The sequence below is a fragment of the Prunus dulcis genome, chromosome 1, assembly GCF_902201215.1.
Source record: "Prunus dulcis chromosome 1, ALMONDv2, whole genome shotgun sequence".
NCBI lineage: Eukaryota > Viridiplantae > Streptophyta > Magnoliopsida > Rosales > Rosaceae > Prunus > Prunus dulcis.
Window position 1 is genome coordinate 10229333 of NC_047650.1, and position 27330 is coordinate 10256662.

A 27330-nucleotide genomic window follows, 5' to 3' on the forward strand; every position below is an offset into this window, starting at 1 on the left:
AGAAAATTCCAATTGGATTAGAAGTTTCACATTTTATAATGTTCGTATTACATTAAAGTCAACTGAAACCCGTTTGCACCCAAAATTCAATGCCAAATTTACGGAATGCTGAAAATGGGTTGGATAATCAAAGCTTAGGTAGCTGTTTGTTTTGGTCTAACTCTGATGCATTTATGTTGCTCAATGCAGTTTCTTTTTGGTCTTCCTTGTGATCCAATTTCCAAACAAGTAACCCAAATGGGTTTGGGCCTAAAAATTGATTTTGAACACTACAGTTGCATAAGAGCATCTCCACCCACAAGGGCAAGCAAGGGCTGCCACTATTCATGTGAATAGTGTCAGCCTTGGCATTTGTGGTTCCACCCATGAGGGCAAAGTCTAGGGCAAGTCTAAGGCAATTACTATTCATTGTACTTTATTTCCTATTTTTTTATACTTTAAACCATTAATTTTGATAAGCTTTTTAGATTATATTTTCGGTTGTCATGTGTCCCTATTTATTATAAAATTTTCACTTAAAATTTAAGATAACATTTTTCGGATAAAATTTTCAAATAAAATTTTCGGATAAAATTTTCGGTTGCCACGTGTCCATATTTGTTATAAAATTCACATCCCACTCATCATACAATTGAAATACCTACTCATTCATCATACAATTGAAATTTGGTGTGGAAAGTGAAAAATATTGGAAGAAGATGAGTTTGTATGAAGATTTGGTGTGGAAAGTGAATAAAATTGTTAGGTATTTATAGGGAAAATATCCAGAATTTTTTGGTATTTTTTTAAAAAAAATTTGAATTTTTTTCGATTTTTTTTGCAATTTTTTAAGCCAAAAAAAGCAAGGCCGTCAGATTTCTGGAAAAAATTGCATTGGAGGGTCCGGGACGCGCCACGTGGCATATTCCCGTTGGAGCCTTCGGAAGTGACGTCACCAAACTCGGGCTTCAGCCCGGGCAAGACTTGCCCTTGGGCTTGATCGGGCTTGTGGGACCCACCACGAAACCGAGCTGCGGGCCTTGCGCTGGAGCCATCTCGGGCTCGCCCAGGGGGCCTTTCACCTGGTTTCCTATGCGCGCTGGACGTGCTCTAAGTACCCTCCACGCACGTGTGATAAATTTATGACTGCTCTCCCACGTCTCATCACCCATTAAAAGTCGACTTTAGCAACATGCAATTAAAAGATTTACACCAAAGCCTAAGATACATTAACATAAAGCATTTTTTGCGATGCATCATGAGTAGACGCGGGAACGATCTAGAATGGATTTGTTTCATCTTAAAACTAAAGCCGAACTAATTACAATAGAATGATTTGGTTTGGTTTGATTTTGATAAAAACCATGAAAGAAATTGAACCAAACTAAACCAATTTAAAATGGTTTGGTTCGGCAGATTTGGCCTAAGCTCAATTCTTTTTCCTTTTGCATTTTTTCAAATTATTTTAGCCCAATTACAAAAAAATAAAAAAAATCATAATATGATACATATTGTTTCATTTTATAGGCGTATCAAACCATCATAAAATTCAGCATGCTATAGAACTCCAAATTTTAATAACTAATATAGTTACAATTCAAATATCAATAACTTCAAAGTTCTATCAAACTTCAAATGAGAGGGTTAAACGTGTAAAATAAAATAATAAATAAATAAATATACAAGTAGAAGGTCTAATTTGATTTAAGTCGGTTTACAAAAGCTTAAAACCAAACTAAACCAAATAATTACGATTCAGTTAAAATTTTAAACCAATTAAATTTTTTCTTGATCAAAACTAAACCAAATCAACCATCATAATTTGAATGGGTGGGATTATTTGAATCGGCAGGATTAATGTCGACCCTGAGTATGAGTAGGATCAAATTTGGTGACCAAACTCAGCATAATTTGGGCCTTGTCACCCCAATAAATCAACACTCACCTGCGGAGCCTACCCAATTATTATCTATATAAAAGATATACACTTTAGTTGAGCTGGGTTGAAGCCAGCTCTTCTATCCAATACACGGGGCCTACCAACCCAACTTACCCCACACGCACTTCTTTTGTCACATCTACCACCTTTTCCCAAACAAATACAAAACCCACAAATTATCCCTAACGTGCGCGCCCTTCCAATTTGTTCAACACGTAAAAAATTATCGCGACCAAATTACCCTTCCTTAAAACGAAAAAGTTACGTTTGGACATCATACCGTTATGTCCGACGTCAATTATTGCATCTTGGGGGGCTATTCGCGTAATTTCAAATGTCGCGGTTCTTTCTTTATTCGCGCACATTCTCTGTAGTGGTCTTTCTCTGTAGCTACCTCCCTCAGACGCCAGAGGCCCAAATCCATATTCTCCATATTCGATTCTTCTGCGAAGCCCTGATTTCTCCTTCAATCAAATTAAGCATCATAAATCTCAAACATTTCAGTTTAATTCATCTGATTTCTAACGAGTTTTAGTTTCTCCAGAGTTAATTTGCTAGTGCTGGTGTGCTGTCGTTCTTCTGAGCTTTCAATCTCGACCGTTCGATACTATGGCGGCGGGGACAATGGCGACCGCCGCCGGAGCCGCCGTACTTATCTACTACGTGTTTAATCGGAGGTTGGCGTCGCAAGTTGACATCGACGACGACGACAGCGATCGGAGTGGAAATCTCTCGAAGATGAGATCGGCGAGGAAGAGGCTCTCTCGGCGACCGGCGCAAGCGCCCGCCACGTGGCTCGAGTCGCTGAACACCTTGTCCGATACGCTCCGGTTCACTTACTCTGAAACACTCGGCAAGTGGCCGATCGGCGATTTGGCCTTCGGCATTAACTACCTCATGCGTAGGCAGGTGAGTAATTCGCTCAAATTCGGGGTCTCTTTCTGCAAATTTCACTTCTTTGGGGCCAATGCTTCCGAAAGTTTGGTTATTTACATGTCAGGTCCCTGGTTTTGGTTAACTTGCAGGGTAATTTACAAGTTGCGAGTGTATATGCTGGTAGTGATAGTGTGCAGCTCAAAGGGTCTGGAATTATTGAGGAGTTGCATTATTACTTGAAGTTGTTGACGCTTTGTATGCTTTTTTCAAAGAAACCGTTTCTGGTGTTTTTAGAGTCCGGGGGTTTCTCTCAGGAAGATGTACTTCTTCAGAAGCCCAAGGCTGGGGTTCGTAAGCTCTTACCTTTACACTCTGTAACTACATTTGTTCATGTTTTTATTAGAAATTGCCTTTCTCAGTTCTCAGCTTGATGTGGAGGGATAACATTCCTTTATTGAGTCTAAACTAAATAATGACAAGGAACTCTTTAAGTATTAGTATTTGTAGTGTAGGTAATGATACATAAAGCAAATCCATGGATTCTAGAAATCTAAAAATCGTATACTAAAAAAATCCATGGATCCAAACAAGAGCTGCCCACATGCCCAAACAACCAAAGTTTTCTACTTCGTAGGGAAACTAAAAGGAAACTCCTTCTTTTGGGGATTTATCCCCCTTATCTCATAATAAAAAAAAAGGGAAACACCTTCAAGAATCAAAATTTATGTGGAAATGAGAGATGGAAATCTATGTTAATAGAGTGATGCTGATAAAAACTCGGGAAAGGTGAACATTTATGTTAATGGACAATTTATGAGAAGTGAAATATGTGCTACAAGTTATTTCTATCGACCACTGTGTTTTGAGTTACTTGATATTCATGTTGGCATATAATCTTCCTCACAACTCTATGCTTTTGTGATAAAGCATCCTTTGGTTTCGTTATTTGCTTTAAAATTTGTGATTGATTCGTCTCTTAATTAGCACTACTATGCTTGCAGCTTCTGAAGCCTGCATTCACAGTTATTCGCGATAAAAACTCAAAATGCTTCCTTCTATTAATACGTGGAACGCATAGCATCAAAGATACACTAACTGCTGCTACTGGAGCAGTGGCCCCATTCCACCATTCGGTTTTGCATGATGGTGGAATAAGCAACTTAGTCCTAGGATATGCCCACTGTGGGATGGTTGCTGCAGCCCGTTGGATTTCTATGATCAGTACTCCTTGCTTGCTCAAGGCTCTTGGTGAATATCCTGACTACAAAATAAAGGTAGATGCCGTTTCTGTAATTTAAAAAATGCATGCCACTTTGTCTACTAATTTGCCATTTCAAAATTGATCAAAAACTGTGTCGCTTTTCCTGCTTATGCATGTTTTAAAACTACTAATTTACCATCAAAATTGATGTTGATTAGTTTTAGTTTTAAAATTAATAAAATGTACAGAATTTCATAATACTAGGATGATTTATCTGTGCTATTATTCTTTGTAATGTTGAAATCTGCATATCAGGTTATTGGGCATTCACTGGGTGGTGGTACAGCTGCATTGTTAACATATATTCTTCGAGAGCGGAAAGAGTTCTCTTCAAGCACTTGCGTTACATTTGCCCCAGGCATGTCATCTGAATTTCTTTTGTTAGTGGTTCTAGCATTCCATAATCATTTGTTCATGGAAATGCGCTAATAAATTACATAGATATAAGGTGTCAAATGTGACTTGTTATTTCTGAAGAACTGATTGGGCCATTCTATGCATGAAGGTCATTCTGAGGTCTTTCCTGTGGGTGCTTTAGTAGAAAATGCTCAAGTGCTTGTACTGTAATTTTTGTTTTGCAGCTGCCTGTATAACGTGGGAGTTGGCAGAATCTGGCAAGCACTTCATCACTACTATCATCAATGGCTCTGACCTGGTGCCTACTTTCTCAGCAGCTTCTGTTGATGATCTCCGGTGTGAGGTACTGTATTTTCTCCACATTGAAATGGATGCATATAGCATTTATTCTTGCTGCTCATGAATAATGTAGTTCAATTCTCATCTATTAGACATTTTCAGAATTCTTATTAGAATATGCCATCATCAGGTCACAGCTTCATCTTGGTTAAATGATTTGCGGGATCAGGTTGAACGCACTAGAGTTTTGAATGTTGTTTATCGCTCTGCTTCTGCTCTGGGTTCTCGTCTACCATCTATAGCTAGTGCAAAAGCAAGGGTTGCTGGTGCTGGTGCACTATTGCGGCCAGTATCTAGCAGCACACAGGTAAATCTAATTTTTCTTTTATTTGATGACTGACTGTTAATCAGGTCCACTCTTGCTGACTTGTGGTCAAATGAGAAATCTAATTCACTGGTTTCTTTATGTTATGGTGTAGTAATTTGTACAATGTCTTTATGTAGAACTGTTAGTGAATTGGTGCTAATATTGACTCATTTGGTTGAACTACACTATACTGGTCTACTTGTTTAGTAATTAGACGGTTATGGAAACATCATCAAGTATATTAGCATCAAGCATCATTTGTGTGTGTATGGCTCCTACTTTATATATGTTATGACAGGCTTTGCTTCTGCTCGGTAACTTGTAGGTTGTGATGAAGCGTGCACAGAATGTTGTTGTCAGAACTCATTCATCTATATCATCATGGTCTTGCATGGGTGCACGGCGCCGGAATGTGGGTCCATTATTGAATTCTAAAGCAGATGATTTGCCTGAAGCTTCTGTCGTATGTGACAAGGATTCTGAATCTCAGACTGAAAGAGTGACCATAGATCCAATGCAGAATAACTTGGAATCTAGTTTTAGTGGCAGATCCGGTCATGACGATACCGATGAAGAGGAGCAGCTTTTGCCAGTGAATGAAAATACTACTACATCTACTGTTGGAGACATCACTGAAGGTGAGTTGTGGTATGAACTGGCGAAGGAGCTTACGAGGCAGGAGAATGACTTCAATGTCGAGGCCCAGGAGGAAGAAGCTGCTGCAGTGAGAGAAATAACCGATGAAGAAAACATGCTGGTTGATGTTGCAGAAAGCAATACGGCCATCTCTTCGTTAGATGTTTCAGAGAGCCACCGGTTCTATCCCCCTGGCAGAATCATGCACATTATTTCTGCCCCTTCGTCTGATTCTATTAATTTAGATCATGATGGACCTATTGAAGAACATGTGGGTATATACGAGACACCTAGAGAACTGTATAGTAAGCTCCGACTTTCTAGGACGATGATTAATGATCACTACATGCCTATGTATAAGAAAATGATGGAATTGTTGATCAGGGAACTGGAAAATGATGAATCCAGTAGTTGTATCGTGTGAAAAAAAAATTTAAATTAATAGAAAATATATTTATGTTGCGTTGCCTATCAGTAGTCGACTTTTGCTTCTCTTCCCGTAACTTTTTTCAAAAGACAAAAAGCACTTTAGAAATAAGCCATTTTCAGTTGAGTCCAAGCTTCCGCATGCTTGGCTTAAAGCCCACTTGGAAACTTATTTGGTACGAAAAGAAACAGCAACCACAATTTTCGCAACTTGAACATCTGGCTTGAGCTTTATAAAACTCATCCCCACCATTATCTTTCCCTTATGTTGGAGGATAAGATCACAATCAGTATGAAATATATAGAACACAATTGGTATAATTTACATCTCAAACAATACCATTTTTTTAAAGACTTCTCATGAAAAAGTAACCAGAAAATGCATGGTCCCTCCTGCATAACATATATTTGAGGCTCACAATCATGCAAGTCGTTTGACCTGTGATTTTGACATACTTGGTCCCTCAAAACAAGTGGCTCACTCAGAGTCATAGCCTTGTGTTTGGTTTGGTGTATGATCTCATTGGACCAAGTAATGACTTTTTTAATCCCTTCCCTAATCCTCATTGGATGGAGCATTTCGTTCCACACCTAATCTTCTTTTGTTTAACAAACTTTGGCAATCACAACTTTGTAATAAAAACTCTCTTAAATACTCTCCAAGATATGCTAATCTAATCACAATCTAATCTCCCCCTCCCTCATGATTAATTCTTTTTAATTACGCCGAACAGGTCTTTTTCCATTTGTTTAGTGTTTAAGACCGACTTTAAGTAGAATATTCTGATTAGCAATGATAAATCCAATTAGTGCTTCCAAATCCACTTAACACACGTATACCATTTGATGATATCTTAAACTAAAAGCATGGCCAAAGTGGGCACGGCATATATATATATATGAATACGTTGATGTAACTCTCTCACAAGAACGTCAAAAAGGGCCATGACGCCTACATCACAGGATGGCTAAGTTAACGGCAGATGATAGTCATTTCACACTCAAAGCATACTTTTGCGTAGCCATACTTGAGCTTGCAAACAGAAGAAGGAGAAGGAGATGAAAATGGAGTATAAGCAAGACCAAACGTTTGTTTGATTGTTTCGTCGCGAATCAGTGCCGGACTGAAATCACACCAGGTTTTGCTTACTGGTTCTCTCTAGCTCTTTGATATTATAAGGAAAAAGAGAAATGTACATATATGTTAAGGCTTGGCTTAGCTAGCTGATATAAGTTATACCAATTGAATAGGTACTTATCTTTTGAAGTGTGTAATGATTTGGGACTGTAGGGGGGCTATGGTGCTCTTTCCATCTCTTCTTGAAGGGCTGGCAAGAACCAGATCGCTCAAGAAAATGAAGAATTGTCATGAAGATGTTGCAAGGAAAACTGCAGAAGCATTGGAAAAGGAAGCGAAAAAGAATGAGCTGGTTTTGAGTTCTTCTTCTGGCATTGTTATGTCTGATAAGTCTAACAATTTTTCCTCTGTTTGCTCCAAGAGAGGCCAGAAAGGGATCAATCAAGATTGCTTAATCATTTGGGAGGTAAGTCCACAGTTTGAGAATGTTTTTCTGTTTGTTGCAAATATGCTTGTTTCAAAACATATGCTATATATTTTCCTTATTTTCATAAGCTGGGTTGGTAGGAATTTGGATGCCAAGAGGACATGATCTTTTGTGGGATATTTGATGGGCATGGCCAATGGGGCCACCATGTTAGCAAAAGGGTCAAGGAATCAATGCCTGCTTCTTTGTTGTGCAATTGGCAAGAGACTCTCACTTTAGCATCACTGAACCTCGACTTCGAAATGGAGATGGATAGAAACCTCCATCGGTTTGATATATGGAAGCAATCCTTTCTTAAAACGTATGCTGCCATTGACCAGGAGCTTAAGCATTCTTCTAAAATGGATTCTTATCGAAGTGGCGCTACAGCATCAACAATTGTTAAGCAGGTAATCAGAAGAAATTGTCATATATTTTGAGTAGCATAGTTTACTTACTTTCCTTCCTTGTGTGGCAAGTAAATATGCTACCAGAAAACCTTTTTTCTGCTAATTATGTTGATCCAATGGGTGCCAATCAAACCCTAAACCATAGGATCCAGATCTTTGATTTCAATATCCAGAATCTTGGACTGGTAGTGTTAGCTAGAGTGTAGCAATTGCATGACAAGTACCCTTAAAAATCTCCTCATCAATGATCTCCAGGGCGAACATCTCATCGTCGCAAATGTCGGTGACTCGCGGGCTGTCTTGGCCTCCATTTCAGAAGATGGGAGTTTGGTACCTCTTCAGCTTACAGTGGACTTTAAACCCAATATACCTCGTTGGTTTTCTCACTCTGTCTCTGTCTCCTTGATATACAAAATGTGTACCTTGTACTTAAATATTTTGGGGCTCTTTGGGGACTCTTTCCTGTTACAGAGGAGGCAGAACGAATAACAAGATCCAATGGACAAGTATTTTGCTTACATGATGAACCAGGGACTTACAGGGTCTGGATGCCAAATGGTAAGACACCAGGACTGGCAATATCAAGAGCCTTTGGTGACTATTGTGTTAAGGATTTTGGGCTTATCTCAGTGCCTGCTGTCAGTCAAAGGCATATCACCAGCAGAGACCAGTTTGTCATTCTAGCAACAGACGGGGTAAGCACATTTCATTTTATTTTCCAACTTTGTTCCAAATTGTATCAAGAAAAATTGCAGATGTGCACGGTAAAGCAACTCCATTGAACAAATCTTCAATGACTTTGCTTTGCTTCATCAGGTATGGGATGTTATCTCCAACGAAGAAGCTGTACAGATAGTTTCCTCCACTCCAGATAGGAAAAAAGCAGCTAAAAGGCTTGTGGGATGTGCCACTCTTGCATGGAAGTCTAAGAAACGAGGCATCGCCATGGATGACATCTCAGCTATTTGCCTCTTCTTTCACGCTTCATCCTCACAACATGCCAACCTTATGATCTCACAAAATTAATGTGTAAAAAAATCTGGGTAGATGCCTATTATTGTTGCCTTAGTTTACTATGGGAGATGTGTATATATAAATGTATGCCCTCGTTGATTTGGAATGCTGTCAACCATATAACAAGAAAGCCCAACATGATTCTATCTAACCAATTCTTAGATCAAATATCGAAAGAAGCATAAATTAAAGAATCATGCACCCAAAACAATCGAGGTGATATTTTAGTCCCAGCATGTTTAGGGCCCTTTTATATTGATACGTATTTTAAGAATTATGAGAATACAACATCCGATCGTCATAGCATTATACTTTTATGTATTCTTAAAACACGTTAAACCCTTTATATTTAGTTAAGATAGATGTATAAGAGTTTTATTGATAGCGAAAATTAAAAACAAACATTTTCAAAATAAATATTTACATTATATTAACCTCGAGTTTTATGTATGAGAGTTTTTATGTTACTGTCGTTTACATAAAAACGACATAATTATCAATAAACGACATGATTTTCCATGTTCCGATGGCACCCTCAAAAATAGAAGTCTGTCCCTGCCTCTGCGCGCGTCTTCTTCCTCATGACAACCACTGCTCTCCGTCTCTCGTTCCATCCATCTCCTCACTCACTCGCGCGCGGCGCGTGCCCTCTACGCCAACCTCTCTCCAACTCCCTCCTCACCTTCCCAACCCCAAACCCAACCCTGCACAGCTCAACGCTCATTCCATTCCACCGGTCCCATCGCCGGCGACAGTCTCCGATCACTATGTCAGACTCCGGCCGATCAAGCTCTCCAGCGGCCCAGCCGCCACCGATGGAACTCAACGAGGAGTCGGATTTCGAAACCATTCTCTCACCCGACGGTTACATCTCTATCTGTGGCTTCGGTTCCCTCCTCTCCGGTACGTACAAATTCAATCACCTACACCATCACCGTCACCGTTTTGATGTGCTTGTTGTCGTACGCTGACTTGTTAACTGGTGCGGTGTGTTTGGGAGGCAGAGAGAAGCGCGAGGAGTACATTTCCGGACCTGATCAACTTCAGAGTTGCGCTGTTGAACGGCTTTCGTCGAGTGTATGCTCACATGGCTCCCATTTTCTTCGAGCGCGGCATTGCCAAGCCTGAAACCAAGGTCAATCAAAGAAACTGAAAGAAAAATTTATGAAATGTTTATGCTTTTGTTGTTCGCATATTCTTCAACGATTCAAAACTATCAATTTTTGTGTTTGGTTCGTTTACAAGTTTGGGAAAACAATTTGTTATGTAAATTCTAAAATCTGAATTTTGTTGTTAATTTTATGAATGGGGCAGGAGATTGCAAGCTTGAGTGTAGAGCCTTGTGAAGGTGAAAGCCTTATAGTAACAGTGTTTGAGATTACAAAATCAGAGGTATAAAGTTAATGTTATGTGTGTTTCAGTGCCTGTTAAATATTGAATCTTTGAAAACCAGGTAGAAGGAAACTAGTTAATTCGATGAGAGCTAATTCGCAACTCGTGTGCTGATTTAACAACTTCAGATTCCAGCTTTTATCAAGAGGGAACCTGAATTTCGATTCCTAGCTGTAAGTTCCTAGATTGTTGCCTACCATCAAGTTCTTAATTTTTTATTTTAAAAAAACGATTTGTATTTTCATTTGGAGTTATTTGTTTGTCTTGCAGGTTCTGCCTGAAACACCTGATGGGAAGCCATTTGATAATCGAGCGGTGAGTGGAAAATGTGAATATGTGATGCCAATAGCTTCACCTTATTAGGCTTTTTTCCCCTGTACTTTTTCAGTTTAGTTTAGTTATTGGGGTGAACGAATGCAGGTACTTTGTGCTCGTTATAGTGATGAAGAGTTCTTCAGAGTTAGATGCAAAGGTAGATCTTCGCTACTTTTTAATTTTAACAGTTTCCCAATTAAGATAGATAGTAAACAGAAACATTAGTGTAGTTAACTCGTAGTTTCTGATAGCAATGTTAGATACAAAGAAATGCCATTCATGATTGGTTTTAGCTAAACAATTGTGCTACCCCATCCAATTCCATAATTTTCCATTAGATAAGGATGGGGTTTGATGTTAATGTATGCTGCTGGTTTTTTCTTGCTGGATTTCAGGAAGTAAGGAGATGTATTTTCAGCTATTTGGACGATATGGCATTGATAAGATCTGGCGAGATGATATCCTACCTTGTCGCACTTACCTTCGGCATTGGTGAGTCCTCACTTTTGATATACTATTTGCTACCAAAAAGATGTAAATGATCCCCAACTAGCAGTGAGCTTACCAACTGGCAGTGAGCTTGAAAGAAATGAATGATCCTGGTCTGTCAGGCCAAAAGAACAAGCTCTTGAATTGTAACCCACATCTTATCAGTAGAAAAAATTAACTCATAGACCAACTTAATTGTACTTGAATGTATTAGAGGACTAATGATGAATCTGATTAGTCAATATATGTTTGCTTTGGCTTTTCTCCTTCGTCTCATCATTTGAGTTTGATCATAGACCACAGGTCTAATCTTGCATGGGTAGGTTAATGGCTTTGCCAGTGCTTCTTTAAACAAGCTGCTTTGTCCTTTTTGGATTTGTTTTTCTTTTTTTGCTCTAAGATGAGAGAACAAAACAAACTTATTTGACATGTTAGAACCTTATTATTGTGTGAGTATGTTGTCTAGCAGACGTGGTATTAAACTAAAACTAGGACAGCATAGTCCTAATACTAGTAATCATTTGCTGAATTTACAGTGATTACGAGTTCCTTCTTATCTGTAATAGGTCAGATAAGGATGGCTAACTACACTAGTATATGAGTTTTGTCCCTGCTCTCTCAAATACACGTTCTATATAGCAGCTAAACCCTAATCAATAGCCAGAGGGCATATTGTTTTGTTGAGAGTAGAAGGCTCACTTGTTCTTAAGTTGACAATGTCTTCTTCTGCTGTACGTAAGTTATTGTTATGTTTTGTTTTGTACAAGCTGTAATCCTATGTGATGTTGATTTGCTGCTAGAGATTTATTCTTACATGACATACTTCCATTCCAACTACTCCTCATATGAATTATGAACTAAAGTGGATGATCAAACATCCATTTGTAGTGTCTTAGCAGCAAAGAATCTGAGCGAGGTAGCATACAACAACTTCTTGGATCACACTTTCCTTGGAGACCATAAAACGACCATCCGCTTGTACCTTGCTACAACAGGTTCAGGCATCATGGAAGAAGAGCCTCCAGAGTCCCTCAAGACCCGGTATGGTGGTTAAGGCCATATGTTTAGAAAGCCTTGTTACATTGATTTGTCAAAAGCAGTAATTTGTATTTCAAAGATGCAGAAGGGATTTAATGATATTGAGTTCACCTCGTGTGTTCCTATGGTTGTGTTGTATTCTATAAAATTTATCTCACTGCCCCTCCTATTATTTTTCCTCCTTAGTTGTGAACAAAATCAATATGCCGAGACAACCATAAATTTAACAAACCATATATCAAGGCAACTATGGCTTGAGACGAGGCAACAAAAGATTGCGGCAACTATGAATCAATGTATCAAAGTAGTCAAGGCAAACCATACATGAATTCAAAAATAAAAATAAAAACCGTAGGAATTTCCTCACATGCATTATACATACAGCCCTCGTGCTGGTACGTACATATCTACTTTTCCTCATTATTTGTGAACAAAATCAATAAACCAAGGGACCTAACAAAAATTTGTAGTTACTAAATAATTATGTGTGTTTAGGACAGTCGCAACCCTTAACACTTTCGGTTTCGAAGTATTTTGGGAGCAGTAGGCTGCAAGAGATTTATAAATTTGTGAACAATTTGTCCCACATCGACGTTTTAGTTAGTGAAGTGTATGGCTCTGCCTATAAGTAAAGAGAAGCGGGAACCATATAAGTTAACCTGTCCTGTCAGGGGTGAAGGATGACTCGTCAATGATCGTATAGAGACGGCGGGTCGTGCCAACACCTATTATTTCGAACACGCTTTTCGTACGTGCTAGTTCCACCCTACTTCGGTGGACGTGCACGTCAATTTTTGAAAGCCTCGCCTCCCACGGTGGGGCTCCAATTCTCTCTTGTTCCTGAAACTTTTCATATCATTTCTTTCAATTTCATTTGCTTTTTTGAATACCCCGGATAAAATTAAATCTCAAAATTATATCAACCCAAGGACAATTTTGAATGATTGGATGTCGAATATGAGTTTCAAGCAACAAGTGGAATGAGGGAGAAAATGTTGAAGAAATACTGATTAGTTTGCTTGATTTGAAATTAATGGCAGGTTTACTTACAATTCCTTATTTTCCGTTAATATCCGTAATCAAATATATCCCCTCAAAACTACGGATCAAATCAACCTCTTAAGAAAAATCACCATTAATTTTTGTCTGTTTACTAACACGGGTTAAAATTCATAATCAGACACCCTCAAAACAAAAAATCAGATAAAGTAAACATGTCATGAGAAGATAATTTCCCAAAGTGCAGCCTCGTCCAACTGAGAAATTCTGAGCAAGTGTCGTAACCAATGACAAGAATAAATTAATTTTATTCAACTCTTGTTTCTAATACATTGTTTAAAAAGTTGTAATGTAGAGCTTGCGCCCTCTCTTCTCTTTCTCTATAACATTAATCTACAAATTCATTGGACGTATATTTTCCTTTCATAAAAATATGTGCAAAAACTAAAATCCGAAATTGATGGCAGCCAAAGATGAGCTTGAATGAGTTACTTCAAAATCGTGTTCAATGAAATACTTGAGGAGACGCATAATACTCGCTCTCATTGAACACAGGTCTTAAGTCTTCTTTTAACATGAAATCCAAGGGGAACGATACAAGATGACCCTTCACAGATCCTAACCTCTCCATGGGATCTGCTTTCTTCATATCTCCATTCTGATATGATTCTATCCTCTCAGGAGCGATTCCTAAGTCGATTGTTGTGTGTCCGATTTTATCCTTCCAGTAGGCTATGTTTTGTCTGAATGCAGCTCTGCGCGAGGTCAATCATGCCAAGATGAGGCAAACAACTTGTTAGCACAGTAAGAACACAGAAGGATTAGCTAAAGACTAGAAATGCATATACCTGGAATGAATAAAATCATTTGGTATGCAAGAAAAGACATCTTGGTAGATTGTGGTATTTGCCTGTCCACCCAAAAAACAATATATGTTACTATTTACTTGCAGATAAAGAGCACAATATATATTCAGCAAAATCGACGCTTTCACTTGACATCCTTCAACAAATATAAATCCGCTCATTAAGATATTTTTCTCCTAGTTTTTCTCACCTTTGCAGTTGCCATCCAGATATCCTTGTAAGTTGAATCAACAACTGGGTCAATTATTTGATTCATCTGAGAACAAAATAAAAGATGTACAAAGACAATTAGCTAAGTGACTACAGCTGTTTAATGTATGACTAATTCATAAAACGCCAGAATTAAAAATCAACAATAAAGAAAACCGAAACAGCACAACTAGATTTACTAACCTCTCCAGCTCGAATACCAAGGTGTTCAGACCACAGTGACAAGCGAAGACTTAATGAAAACTTTCCAGCCTTCCATGGCTTTCCTCCCATATGCGAATTAATCATCTCTTTATCTTCAATAAGTAAACCAATCTAAAATACAGAATAATGTCAGTTAATGGAAGCTACCATGTAACCACGCATGTAGAACAGGAGCATAACAAAAGTGATTTTTACGCAGGAGCCACACCATACTGAAATCGTATGTATATGAGATAGTAAAATGCAAGATTCGACCAAAAAAGGAGGAGAAAGGTAAGGAAGTTACTTTAACAGCAAAATTGATCGAAGTTACAAGGATAACTTGACTACTTTCACAAGGTTCATAATCCAACACATGCATAGCCTAGGAAGTTCGAGCAATAACATCATAATTACAAGGAGTTCATGTGCCTCCAATTGGTAATATGGGAACTATTCACTGATCTACACATCTCATTGGCTATTTCATAGTTTGGCAAGTTATCTAATTTTTCAATGCAAACCATAGGGCATTATTTATACTCCTATCTCCCTTTCAAATATGAATAAAAACCTTAACACACTGGCTGGAAAAAAAAACAAAAGAACAATTGCTCATTTGACCAAAATGGTAATAAATCTAGAAACAGATACAAGAAATTTAAATTATCAACAAAACTTAGATTCTACATTTCCAATTATTTGCTAATATACTCAGTTCACATTATGTTGCATTTTATTCAGTATAAATGCATTATCAAGTCATTTAATGCACTCCGGCCTTTCATAACCTCAATATGATATAAAGCAGATATGCTCTCCAACTTTAAGGTTTGGAAACACCACCAAATGAAAATTAAGATAAAGCAGGAGAAACCAGAGCAGGAGAGATACCTCAGAATCTCTTGAGCCAAGCAAACTCCTATCATTGATGTTAGCTGATCCAATTAAAGTTGTACAATCATCGACAATCATGATTTTACTATGCACATAGACCTGCAGCGCCAAAAAAATATATAATGACGAGAAAAAAGCTACAATCTTGACAAACATATGAACAATATCTTAAGATTGGAAAGAGATGCATGTAGGCAGACATAAGGTACACTGGTGCTAGGGAAATACCTGACTGCAGGCCACAGGACCGCCATCAAAGAGTTTACCATAAGATCTAAGGCCATAGAAAGAAATGTAATCATGTGTCTTTGGACCAAGAATTTCAATAAGATTTTGCAATATTGAAAATTGTCCTCTGCAAATAGTTCGATATTGCCAATGCATAACAGCTCTGACAGATGCTGCACCAGCATCATCCAGGCCCCCCTGTTAAACTACAAAATCAGCACAAGGAATACATGGACAAAAATAGTTTTTTTTTTTTTTTTTGGTCGGTGCATGGACAATTTCCAAATGTGATAGATTTTGAGAAGAACTGGAACCTGGAAGCCAGGTATGAGTGGTATGACAATTATAACTCTAAAACACTTTTTATCATTGTATGCTCGCATAATACGTCGAAATAATGCTTCTAGCACACGATTCCGTATTATTTCATCTCCTGAAAGACCTGATATGAAGAATTGATTCTGGGAAGAAGTTGCCAAAAATTAAGAATAAGTCAGGAAAATAATCAACAGTAAAGGTCCCTTGACAAATAATAAAAAGAAGTCAGATCATCAGCAAACCAGAAAGATCAGAAATATGATCATTTTGTTCACGGTTACATAATTTTTTTATACTAATATGTTCAAGTAATTGACACCTATAGTCACTATTGAGATGGCAATCAATATAAAGTTTCCATGGCAGCTGTTTGGCTCATAAACATTGATAATGCCACATTGTTTCAAGTTCCATCCTTAATAAAAGGCTGTAATGAATACAACATGCATTAGAACAGCCATCATGGACTGTTTCCCTTTAGACTCGGAAAAATTAAGAGAACTGTAGCGTAAATGATGACAAATTGACAAGAAATTGTGTATATAACTACTTGCAAATTCATATTAAGCAGCATTAATGCTTCTCAAATTGTGAACAGAGTTCCAAAATGCTCTTTATTTTGAGCACATGTTTCCTGGCACATATAATATATCCATAAGTGTAACCGTAAGTTTACGCACAAGATATGCTTACATAAAAACATTGAAATACATTAGGTATGAGAAACCTATTTTGTACCTCAATGTAAATAAAGTGCTCTGCTTTATCGATAAGAGAGCAATAAGCATTGTGAATGCTCTCTTCAACTTGGCTTGTTCCTGCTGACCACTGACTGACACTTCTAATAACCTAGAAGTGAAATGTTATTAGCACAATACAGGATGCAAGGTCCACTATCACAACCAAACAGAAAGTAAACAGATAAACATTTACTACACATTAAATGTCATACCCCCTGACATTTCTGAATATCACCTCCTCAGAGGTTTATAGAGTACACAGCCCCTTGAAAGTTAATTATATTGAAAATTCTAAAGACATTGTTCTAAGGAGTAGGTTCTTCTATAAGGATACTTCAACTGACACTTAAGGCGGAGAGATATCACTACACAATACCATATAAAAAAGCAGATGACAAATCAGATACTAAAAGGCAAGTCAGAAATCAAATATTTGCAATAATACTTAATTTCAAAAGACAAAAGAGTTTTGGTCCACCTGACATCGACATGAACTACAAGGACCAACTTGTCCCGATTCATCTGTGAAACCACCCTTGTTGCCCCGCTCTTGTGTTTCCCACCATTCTGGGTCCATGTTTTTCATGCCAGGCTGTGCCACCTCATCTGAACCCATTTTTCCATGTCGAGCCAAAGAATCAAGGTCATCTACAAAGCCTCTCATTGGCGTATCATGACCTACTGGTAGAATTTTTGACTTTCGGAAAGGGAAAGCAAGATTGTTGCTAACCCTGCTTGGCTGTTCAAGGAGATCAGGAGAGTCCATCCCATTTAGGTTTGGGTCTTCCTTTGGAGAATCCAGCCCATCAGCTTCTTGGGGTATAAGAAGTGGGATATCTTGGCAGGATGATATTGACGAATAGGAATCCTGCCTTCTATGATGGTTAGCATTCTTACTTTCAATCTCCATCTCTTGGCTTCTTCCCATGTAATGAGGAATGACCATGTGGTGCTGGGGCATAAGTAGTGGAATTGCTTGTTCGTTTGGAGCTTTATTTCTCTGAAAGAAAGCATATTCACTTAGAACACTATCTTCTTATTTATAAACCAAAATCATGCCATCTTGGCAGAATATCAACCTTTGCATAGTTCCAGCGCTGAACAAAATGTCTAGCCACGTCACGGCAGGGGGGTCCCCAAAGGGCACAGTGAACGTCATGCCAAGGCATACGAGGATATTTTCCACGATCCAGCTCATCTTTCATTGTATCTTCCCACGAATTTGGTTCAGATTCCCTAACAAGATTGTTACAAAACCATATTTCACAACCATGAAATCATTTCAGAAAAGATCTAGAGCCAAGTAAAATACAATTGACAGCAGAACTAAGCATATCAATTCAAACCCATAAATAAATAATGCCACGTAAAAATAATATAGATAAATGAATAGAGTACAGGAATCATGTTTGATCATTTTCTTCGGATAGTTGTCACTGGATAATCCTCGCGTAGTCAAGAAGCTCACCTCGGGTTGTAATAGTCCTTTCCAGGCCATACCAAAGGAGGGCAATCACCCACTTTATGCTCAGCAGTATCATAACGACCAAAGCATAAATCCAGTCCTCCAAGAAAGCAAATCTGATAATCAACAATGACAAGTTTTTCATGGTGGGACCTATATGTAACCAACATTTAATATCAGAAGCAGAAAAAAATACACGTAACACTTTACTAAGAAAACAAAATCCCCACATTACTTTGCAAGTACAGTGCATACCATAAGTAAACACCACTGGAAAAGTGGTCAGGGTAACGTAATACCCTCACATTCTCATGAATCCCAATAAGTTTCCTCTTGCTATAAACACTGTTTATTTTCAGAGCAAGAGCTACCTCCTTATAGAGAAGAATGTAAATCTGCAGGAACATTGACCCAAGACATGTTTCAGTGTCAAAAAATTAGAAACAACAACAAAATCTCATTTTAGTGAACTGTGTTTAAGTCAATGGTCATAAATGAAGAACATGTCAAGAATTAAGGTTACAGATTGCATGAAAGTGAGGTATACCTGAACCCCTTCCTTAGCTTTTGCTTCCAGTAAAGAATCAAGTTTAGAAGAAGCATGAGCATGAAAAGGGCGCCGCAGGTACAATTCTGGACACACCCACCAGCCACAAATAAATATCTGCATGGAACTTTCAATCATCACACAGAAGAAAATGTAACGGTAATAATTGTGAAATACAACTGAAATGTACCCAGTAAACTGAAAGGAACATACCTCTGATTTTGCATCCTCAATAGCAGAAGCAATTGCTTCAAATGCTGCCCGACCGTCTATGAACCATTGAGCCCGACTACCATCTTCAGTCAAGCCTCTCGGAGGCGCAAAAGAGCCAAAACGGTGAGGATGACACCAGCCCTCAGGAGGCCTGAGTCCAGCATCATTGATGGAAGCAACCCAATCTTTAACTTTAGAACTACTCTTCACTCTCAAATTAATGCTCCGGTTACCACAAGCCACCTTTCAAAATTTCACATTATTCATCAGAAGATTGTATGGAGATTTAATTAGATGGATAGTGCCGCCCACAAACTAAATACAACACAATAAGAGTGATGGAAAGATCTTTTTAAAAACAAAGAAATTCGTCAGCCACCAGAAACTGGTGTATGTTCTTTATTATGAAGTAAATATAAGGTCAGTATCTATCAGCACAGGGATAAGAAAGCAAACAGCAAAGACTTATATTCCAGAAGTCAAAGCTCTGCCTAGTGTAATATTCTAAGTTTTTACCATAAAGCACACAGCTTCATCCTACTAGAGAATGCACACCCAAATAACATAAACCACAATATCTAAACCCCCCTACATTTAGGGGAAAAGCAATATGCAACCATATGATAGAATCATTTATTCTTCACTCAAAATCAAGAAAAAAAAATACATGAACTGCAGTTATAATCTAGAAAGAAAGAAATAAAAAAAATCTAGAGCACCACAGATAAACCAGGACAAAAGAAAAGGCCTCAGTGCTGCTAACCTTAAATGCATGGCGTAGGGGATTCCGCTCTTTTATTTCTTTCGCTAGTGATAGCCGGCCATCCCCATTCCCATCCGAGGCTGGTAGTACATCAAATACAATTATATCTAAAGGTTGGGTATCAAAAGGATCTGCCAGCAAGGCCAAGAATCCTGGTTTTAATACAGCCCAAACCTGCACAGAATCAGTTCGAGGGTAATGCCAAAGACAACAGGTGATAAAACATGCCTTAATTCAGAAATAGTTAAAAAGGATGAGAAGGTTATGCATATGATACTCTAATCTTGTATACCAATTGTCCAAATATAGAATCTTCTGTCGGAGATTTCAGCCTAAATTTGGTTTCCCACCAACAAATAACCTAGATTTCTTCAGGAATCAACTTCAGAATATCTAAGAACTCACGGATCTAACTTTCACAGGCAGATCACTAAGATGATTGACAAGTCCATAACTTTTTAACCAATATAATATAAAGCGAACTTATCAAAAGGAGGACTTCATTACCTTTTGCCAATTGTCATTACAACAACTGAACCAACGACATGCACAACATTTCCTGAAAGCTTCATCCCTTGGAATTTTTGGTAGATGCTTCACCATCACATAGTCTTCTTTTAGTTTAGGTCCATATTCTGGAGAAAATGATAACATAGAGACCTCCAAGAATTTGCACACCTGCAATACATAATTATTGAGGGTAAGGCACGTAAGGAATTATGATACAATAATCAATACAGGTGTGTTGAAAATAAATTGAAATTAGCAAATTGCAAAAAGTTAAAAGCAGTGAACTTTCAAAAGTCATCACTATAAGATGATTCAGGGATATGTCCTGGAACTCCAAAGGTTTAATGATTATTATGACAAAAAGACGATATATCTGATAAATAATGCCATTGACTATGGATAATTTCAATTCAAAATAGTTATTTAGATCGACACATATGATTGATCTTTAGAAAGAACAAGCACCAAGCACACCTCTCGAGAGTTCACAATGTCCATGTTTCCTAGAAAGTGATTCAGATATCCTTGCATGGCAACCTTTGATCTATCTGACATAGATTGCTGCCTACCGAGCGCTGGCCGGATGATTGGCAGAGCAGCGCTAGATGGAACATCTCTGAGCAAAAGATGCAACTATAAGATTTATGACAATAATTCAACAAAAAGGGAAATACTTCATGGGGCAAATTGTTCTTAAACACATGGCTTTACAAGTAGTAACCTGTTTTTAGCACTTTCTTCGTTATGCAGGGGAACAGTCTCATCATCGGCGTCCTCATCATCTTGTACCACTTCAGTGTGATCTCCTATTCCTAGATTTTGAAGCCATTCTTTAACCTTTAATATAATGTTGCAAACGATATTAAATCCCAAACATTCCCAAGTAAGCAGCTAACTGCCAAAGGGCATAGAAGAGTGAAAATACAAACTGGCATGCGCTTGTAAACTCAGATGATAAAATCTAAAAGACAGACCTGTTCTTGCTTCTCGTGAATTTCCTCAAAAAAAGCCCGTTTCTTCAATGCAAAATGCAAATAGAATACATGTGAAGGTTTCTTCAATAACCGCCACTTAAACTAGTCGAGTAAAATAACACACACAATTAGTACATCATCATCATCATCATCATCATCATCATAATATGAAAAAGTAATAGCATTGCAGAGTCATAATCACAAACAACATTGCCAACAAAAAAAACATAAAAGTAAAAAGCTAGAACTGCTGAACTTGATAGAAAAGAGAAAATTCGAAAGGCCTGACCCAATTTGGAAATAATCAGCACTCAACATGTATACTATCTAACAATGCTCCTATCAATTTGGGAAAGAAAATAGAAATAGAATGAAAAACTTCTAGATAAGTTAAAAGTTATTTTCAATTTTCTTTTTAACATCCTGATATTGAACTTGGTTTCCTCTTATCCAAGTTTTGTCGGCATCCAAACACATAATTCCGATAGAAAACTGAAATTGAAGCAGCATGCAGGCGATCTCAGGCGAAGAGAAACAGAGAATGAGTGAAAAGCATGAAGAGAGAGATCGGTGCTCGCCTGCTTGTATTGGAACTCGATGGTGTATGAGAGAAGCATGGGGCTGAAATCACCGGCGTCGGGACGAGAGACGGAGACGATGGTGGCGCTCGGCAACTCTTCGAAAATCCGAGCCGGCTCGAACGACGACAGGCGGCACAGAAACGACGACGGCGACGTCGCGGTATCGGATCGCATTTGGACGTAGCGGGACCCACTCCCCGATATCAACTGCTCCGATTCCATTGCTCTCGGCTTTCGATCACTTCGAGAGATTGATCGAAAATAAATAAATTTGATCCACTTTGTATAATTGTATTATTATTATTTGAAAAATTAAAAATGTAATATAAAAATATCAGAGGAGAGAGAGTGGGAGACGGAATTGGTGAGTTTTGGACCTTTGGTTGGTTCACTGCACCACAAAAGCAACAACGTGAAACGGCTAAAAACCTGAAAGTGGAAACTTCGATTTCGCCTGTGGTTTTGTAAGTTTAAAAGAGAACACGACGTGGAGAGCATTTTTTTCTTAACTTTCTCGGTAGTCCGCGTTTCAAGAACCTGACGGATGAGAGCATGTTTTATAAACTTTCTTCCAACTAAATACGTCATGTCCCAAACAAATTGTGTTTGTGTCCTGATTAAATTCGACATTTAATTAAAGTCGGTAATGATTTGGGATTTATATCCATCTAACAGTCTTAAATTCAAAATATGTTGGTCAACTTCTTGGGGCTACTAGAATGGTCTTGTGCTTGCTTCTTGTCATTCCTTGGTTGATGCGATCTAAAGCAACCTTCAATTTTGAAAAATGACAACCGTAGTAGTTATGTCATATCCACAATTGAGCTCTTTTTGTCTTCAAAAGAATGACAACCATAAATAGAAGAAGATAACGTTGTTTTATTATTCCCGACCAATAATGTTATGTCACGTGAAAATGTTATCGAGAGTATCATAGCTTTATTAGTCGGGAATAGCAAAATAGTGATATTCCTTCTCACTTTATGGAAGTCTTTCTCAAGAAACAGTCTTGCTTTGTCTTCAAAAATCACATGCTAATAATTGAGAGAGGTACTTCAACTGGGGATTAATTGCTTAATTCGACTGTTGTTTCCTTTCTCAGTAACCGAGGAACTAACGTAGGCACGAAAAAGACCCGTTCACTCTTGGTTGGGAAGAAGATTCTCAATCTAACGATTAACAGAACATAATATTCTGGAATGAGAGAGCAACATGCATTTTTACAGAGCTGCAAAAGAAAAAGGCATTTCCATAAGCCTTTCCAAAAAGAAAAGAAGATTTCGATTCGCTCGTGCCCAGAAGCTCCAAAATGGATTCTCACAACAAAGGGACCATCATGTTAAAGCTCTACTTTCATCCATGTACGGGTATGGGCATGGTCTGATCTAGTTGTTATAATCTTTAACATTTCAACTGCATTGACTGATATATTCACCAATGTCATAAACACATCATTCAACGTTTAAGAAAATGGTACTGCTGCAACTCACTAAGTTCAATGGTTTTAGATTGCAAAATTTGCCACAAAAAACAAAAAATAACACATTAAATATAAATAACACAGAATATAACTTCTATATAGAATTAAACTTAAGAGCATTAATGTCTAGAGATGTTGTTCTTCAGTGCTCAAAGGAAAGGTCTATCAAAAGTCTCACTTCTTTGCTTTCTTCGCGCCTCCCCTACAGAATCGAACAGGAAACTTTCATGAGCCTTTTGTCCAAACAGTAAATGTACACAACAAAATTTCAAGTAAACTTACTCAGCCTGTTGGGGTGCAGGTGTTGGTGCAGCTCTCTCTCCAGGTCCCTGCAACATCCAGACACCACCACAAAATTAAAGGCCAAAAGCTGTGTTACAACATGCATAACAAATAAAACTTGGAAATAACTAGCAGATAATATTCCTATCCATCTACACTGTGTTACAATGTTCCAAACCAAAACAACCAAACTCTGTTGAATTTATATTCTTTCTTTCCGCCTAATTAACACCCAAACATGAGAGACGCGTAAGAAAAAAAAAAGACATTTGAAGAGATTTTATTAATGTCTAAACTTACTTGTGCCAATCTTTCCTCACGCCGAGCCAACTTTCTCTCTCTGCTAGCCTTGTTTTTAGCACGCTTGGCTTCAAACTGGTCAGAAAGAGTCTTTTCTCTTGCCTTCTCGGCCTTTGATTTGTGAATACTCTCCATCAGCACACGCTTGTTCTTAAAGACATTACCTTTCACCTTCATGTACATGTCATGGTACATGTGCTTGTCAATTTTCTTGGACTCACGGTACTTACGGAGTAAGCGCCTCAAAACTCGCATTCTCCTCATCCAGAGGATTTTGGTGGGCAGCCTTGCCTCCCTGGTACCCTTACGCTTACCTGGAAAAAATTAGTAAACACATTGAAATCTTTACTATGTCCTTTAAGTAGTAGGATTCACAAAAGAAACCCAAATGAACTAAGACAGTTCATGGAAGGAACGATAACAGTAAAATGCCAAAAAGAAATGAAACAAGACGTGCATCATTTCAACATGAAACACATACCATGTCCAGAGTGACGACCCTTCCTCTTAGCCTCCTTCATTCTCCGAGCACGAGAACGCGAGTGGATCTTTGTTGGTTTCCTGATGATGAAACCATCCTTTACCAGTTTCCTAATGTTTTGCCCTGAAATTGGATATTATTATTTATACATCAAAGTCAAAATAAAACCCAGGAGAAAGATAAACTAGTCTGAAATGGAGGGAAAAAACACAAAAAAGATAAAGCACAGTTTGCATCGTATAAACTATGCGGGGAAAGGGTAATTGCTAATATAGCAGAACCATTGCAGCCAAGACTCAAAATTATCCAGTGATCTCATGACTCCCTTTACGATTCAACCTTCCAACATAGAGAAGGTAAAATGCGGTGTTTTTGGAACATAAAAGCAAAATGTAACAAACATTATGGTGCCACTAAAATACATCTTGATAAACCCAAAGAAAAGAGAAAACAATAGAAGTCCCAACCACAGAAACCAGCTGAACAGTTTAAGCTAAAAGTTAACTGACTGACAATATTAAGAATCTGAATTGAGAGCAGGCCAACTGCACACATACTTGTACAGCAAATGACACGTAAGCGTATATCAAATTTGAAGCGGCCATCTCTAAAAACGACAATGTACAGTATATACTTGAATCGTTTATGATGATTGATAGACAATTGGTCTTTACTAATAACACATCCTATAGCGAAAATGACCATCGACATGAACTAAACGCCATGATTATGACAGAAATGCTCTCACAGAAATTCAATTAAACATAAAACCCAATCCAAATCTTATATTCCACACTGGTCCACATAATATTTCTAAAATTCCAACTGATTCAGATCCAAACCCAAAAGACAAAGAACTTGATTTGAAACGAACTGGATAAAACCCTGAAAATGACAGAGAGTTACGTACTGGAGTTGGCCATGGAGATTTCGTTGACCTCATTGGGGTCGAGCCAGACCTTCCCTCGGCCACACTTGAGGACGCTAGCGGAAAGCCGCTTCTGGAGCTTGAGCGACACCATTGCTGCTCTTCTGGAGCACCACCTAGGGTTTTACGGGAAAGAGACAACTTGGAGGCTCCTATTGAGGTCGGGGATGGGTATATAAGGTTAGGGTTTTTTCAGTGGCTGAATTAGTTTGTGAGTAGCTTACGACTTGACGAGTTGAGAAATGTGGACTAAGCTCGACGCATTACAAGGTTGCGTAAAGCCCAATATTATTACGCGGAATAGGTTCCCTGAATCCCAAGATAGTGGCCACCAATTCGCCAAGTCCTAGCCCACTTTTAGATTTTTGGATCCAACTACATAAAATCCCCGAACTTTGAGTGTCGTTTCAAATTCATACCCAAACTTGTAAGAGACTACAAATTCATATTCTCCAAAAAAGAGAACTTGCCAACTCTACGGCACTTCCTAATCCCCTTAAGGGCCTTTCGCATGATCATGTTCAAGACATGACTGGACTTACGAAAATCTTACATCTAACATCTTTGTTGGCAACACCGTTAAGTACAATACGATACGGAGTCATGTTATAGTGAGGGTCTTATCTACGACTTTTAGGTGAGGTCCTATCTCTTAACTGTTGGATATGACTAACTAATTTGATTCGATAACTAATCAATTTGATTCGATAACTAATCAATTTGATCCAATAATTAAGAGATACGACCTCACTTAAGAGTCATATAAGCTCTCATTATAGAATTCTTGTACAATACGAGCAACCTCAGAACCTGTCCAATATGTTCGGGCTTTTGTCGAGTCCTCATACGGGTGCAGTAGAAGATGTTGAAGCCCAATCCAACTTGGAGGCCGATTCTATTTGACTTCGACACGTCAATATAGTACAGTAGCCACCGCCCGACGAATAACACGTGGCCTATACACAGCTGTCTCCAATTCCGTCTGGTATTCCTCAAATTTGACAATTTTCATCTTTTCCCTTTCACCCTCCTTATTTTCCCGCACTTTCCCGGAAAATTTCCCAACCAAAAATCACACCCCTTTAGACTCCAAATCCCCAGCCAAATTAGTCAAATTCACTCTACTCGGAAAATTGAACCCAGCGGTGATGGACGTCTCTCTCCTATACGACACCGTTACAGTCGCCACCACCGCACAGGGCCTAGGGTTCGCCAAGTTCCTAATTCGTCACCATGACCTCACCTCCAACAACCAAATCTCAATCACCGACTCTCATCCAGATCAATCCTCGCCGTCCAATGGAGTCCCCCAGATCTCCGCCGTTATTTTTCCCGTCGACGCTGTCGCTCCGCCGCGTGTCAGGCCCAATTCTCACAAAACCGCCACCCGAACCCTCCTTCGCAAAAAGCGTCGCACCAGACGGAGATCGTCGAGCGGCGACGATTTGAACGACGGCGGAGAAGAGGACGGTGGGTTTTTCGGCGGAGACGGTCCGTTTTTCAACGGAGGCTGGGGCGGAAGCGGAGGTGGTGGTGGGGGTTGGAATTTCGATAGATTTGGAGGGCATAATTGGGATGAGTCGTCGTCTTCTTCGCCGTCGGATCCTGCGTTTGATTTCGTGTACGAGGTGATGTGTTGGATTGCGCTTTCGAATTGCGTGCACTTCGCCTTCAAGAGGGTTATTCGTATCGTGGCGGATGGGTTGGGCGATGCGGAGAGAGCGAAGGTGCCGATGAGATTGACTTCGGTCTGCTGATGCGGTACCGTTTCGTTCTCAATGCTTAACGTATCAAAAAGGGGATACAAATCTGGTTTTAATTTATGTGTTGGTTGGGTTTACATTTGATGCTCAAATTTGTATATATTTTGTATATATATTGGCATAATTTTTAAAAATAGATGGTTTGATTATGTTAATAATGCATTTTGCTTTGAATTACATCTATATATGGTTGTGCAAGTATGAGCTAATGCCAATTTTTAGGGTTACAAAATGAAGTTCTTTGTACAAAATAGGAGGAAGAACACTGAGTTATATAATG

The 27330-nt window shown here is 38.6% G+C and overlaps 6 protein-coding genes across 11 annotated transcripts; 4 read left to right on the top strand and 2 right to left on the bottom strand.

Annotated features, from left to right (window-relative positions):
• Nucleotides 1-2272: 2272 nt before the first annotated feature.
• On the top strand, nucleotides 2273-6168 carry LOC117614453. Its single transcript, XM_034343269.1, has 7 exons — nucleotides 2273-2827; nucleotides 2944-3141; nucleotides 3796-4068; nucleotides 4311-4413; nucleotides 4637-4755; nucleotides 4882-5058; nucleotides 5384-6168. The coding sequence occupies exons 1-7, from the start codon at nucleotides 2528-2530 to the stop codon at nucleotides 6116-6118; spliced, it is 1905 nt and encodes a 634-aa protein (XP_034199160.1). The 5' UTR covers nucleotides 2273-2527; the 3' UTR covers nucleotides 6119-6168.
• An 890-nt stretch (nucleotides 6169-7058) lies between these two features.
• LOC117614590 (probable protein phosphatase 2C 34) lies at nucleotides 7059-9239 on the top strand. Its single transcript, XM_034343456.1, has 6 exons — nucleotides 7059-7259; nucleotides 7412-7664; nucleotides 7766-8074; nucleotides 8330-8447; nucleotides 8546-8769; nucleotides 8891-9239. The coding sequence occupies exons 2-6, from the start codon at nucleotides 7419-7421 to the stop codon at nucleotides 9098-9100; spliced, it is 1107 nt and encodes a 368-aa protein (XP_034199347.1). The 5' UTR covers nucleotides 7059-7259; nucleotides 7412-7418; the 3' UTR covers nucleotides 9101-9239.
• A 334-nt stretch (nucleotides 9240-9573) lies between these two features.
• Nucleotides 9574-12500, top strand: LOC117613851. The gene is made up of 8 exons (XM_034342449.1): nucleotides 9574-9991; nucleotides 10093-10223; nucleotides 10403-10480; nucleotides 10609-10653; nucleotides 10751-10795; nucleotides 10901-10952; nucleotides 11191-11287; nucleotides 12173-12500. Exons 1-8 carry the CDS (start codon nucleotides 9670-9672, stop codon nucleotides 12336-12338), a joined length of 936 nt encoding a protein of 311 aa, XP_034198340.1. The 5' UTR covers nucleotides 9574-9669; the 3' UTR covers nucleotides 12339-12500.
• A 1102-nt stretch (nucleotides 12501-13602) lies between these two features.
• Nucleotides 13603-22354, bottom strand: LOC117634834 (phospholipase D zeta 1). Of its 6 annotated transcripts, XM_034369090.1 has the most exons (20): nucleotides 21814-22353; nucleotides 21236-21337; nucleotides 20983-21098; nucleotides 20736-20877; nucleotides 20259-20429; nucleotides 19752-19925; nucleotides 18989-19231; nucleotides 18776-18892; nucleotides 18484-18623; nucleotides 18232-18381; nucleotides 17843-17999; nucleotides 17242-17763; nucleotides 16762-16872; nucleotides 16020-16166; nucleotides 15706-15903; nucleotides 15475-15576; nucleotides 14581-14712; nucleotides 14378-14443; nucleotides 14170-14231; nucleotides 13603-14076 (listed from the first exon to the last, which is right to left on the bottom strand). In XM_034369090.1, the coding sequence occupies exons 1-20, from the start codon at nucleotides 22036-22038 to the stop codon at nucleotides 13827-13829; spliced, it is 3327 nt and encodes a 1108-aa protein (XP_034224981.1). In that variant the 5' UTR covers nucleotides 22039-22353; the 3' UTR covers nucleotides 13603-13826. The 6 variants fall into 6 exon arrangements, with proteins under 6 accessions (XP_034224981.1, XP_034224988.1, XP_034224996.1 ...); XM_034369097.1 differs by lacking the exon at nucleotides 16762-16872 and having other exon boundaries at nucleotides 21814-22354; XM_034369105.1 differs by lacking the exon at nucleotides 16020-16166 and having other exon boundaries at nucleotides 21814-22354.
• An 862-nt stretch (nucleotides 22355-23216) lies between these two features.
• LOC117626105 (60S ribosomal protein L19-2) lies at nucleotides 23217-25485 on the bottom strand. Its single transcript, XM_034357762.1, has 5 exons — nucleotides 25270-25485; nucleotides 24360-24482; nucleotides 23879-24192; nucleotides 23579-23625; nucleotides 23217-23498 (listed from the first exon to the last, which is right to left on the bottom strand). The coding sequence occupies exons 1-5, from the start codon at nucleotides 25379-25381 to the stop codon at nucleotides 23471-23473; spliced, it is 624 nt and encodes a 207-aa protein (XP_034213653.1). The 5' UTR covers nucleotides 25382-25485; the 3' UTR covers nucleotides 23217-23470.
• Nucleotides 25486-26257: 772 nt separating this feature from the next.
• On the top strand, nucleotides 26258-27227 carry LOC117626117. Its single transcript, XM_034357770.1, has one exon. The coding sequence runs from the start codon at nucleotides 26436-26438 to the stop codon at nucleotides 27042-27044; it is 609 nt and encodes a 202-aa protein (XP_034213661.1). The 5' UTR covers nucleotides 26258-26435; the 3' UTR covers nucleotides 27045-27227.
• The last annotated feature ends 103 nt before the right edge of the window (nucleotides 27228-27330 follow it).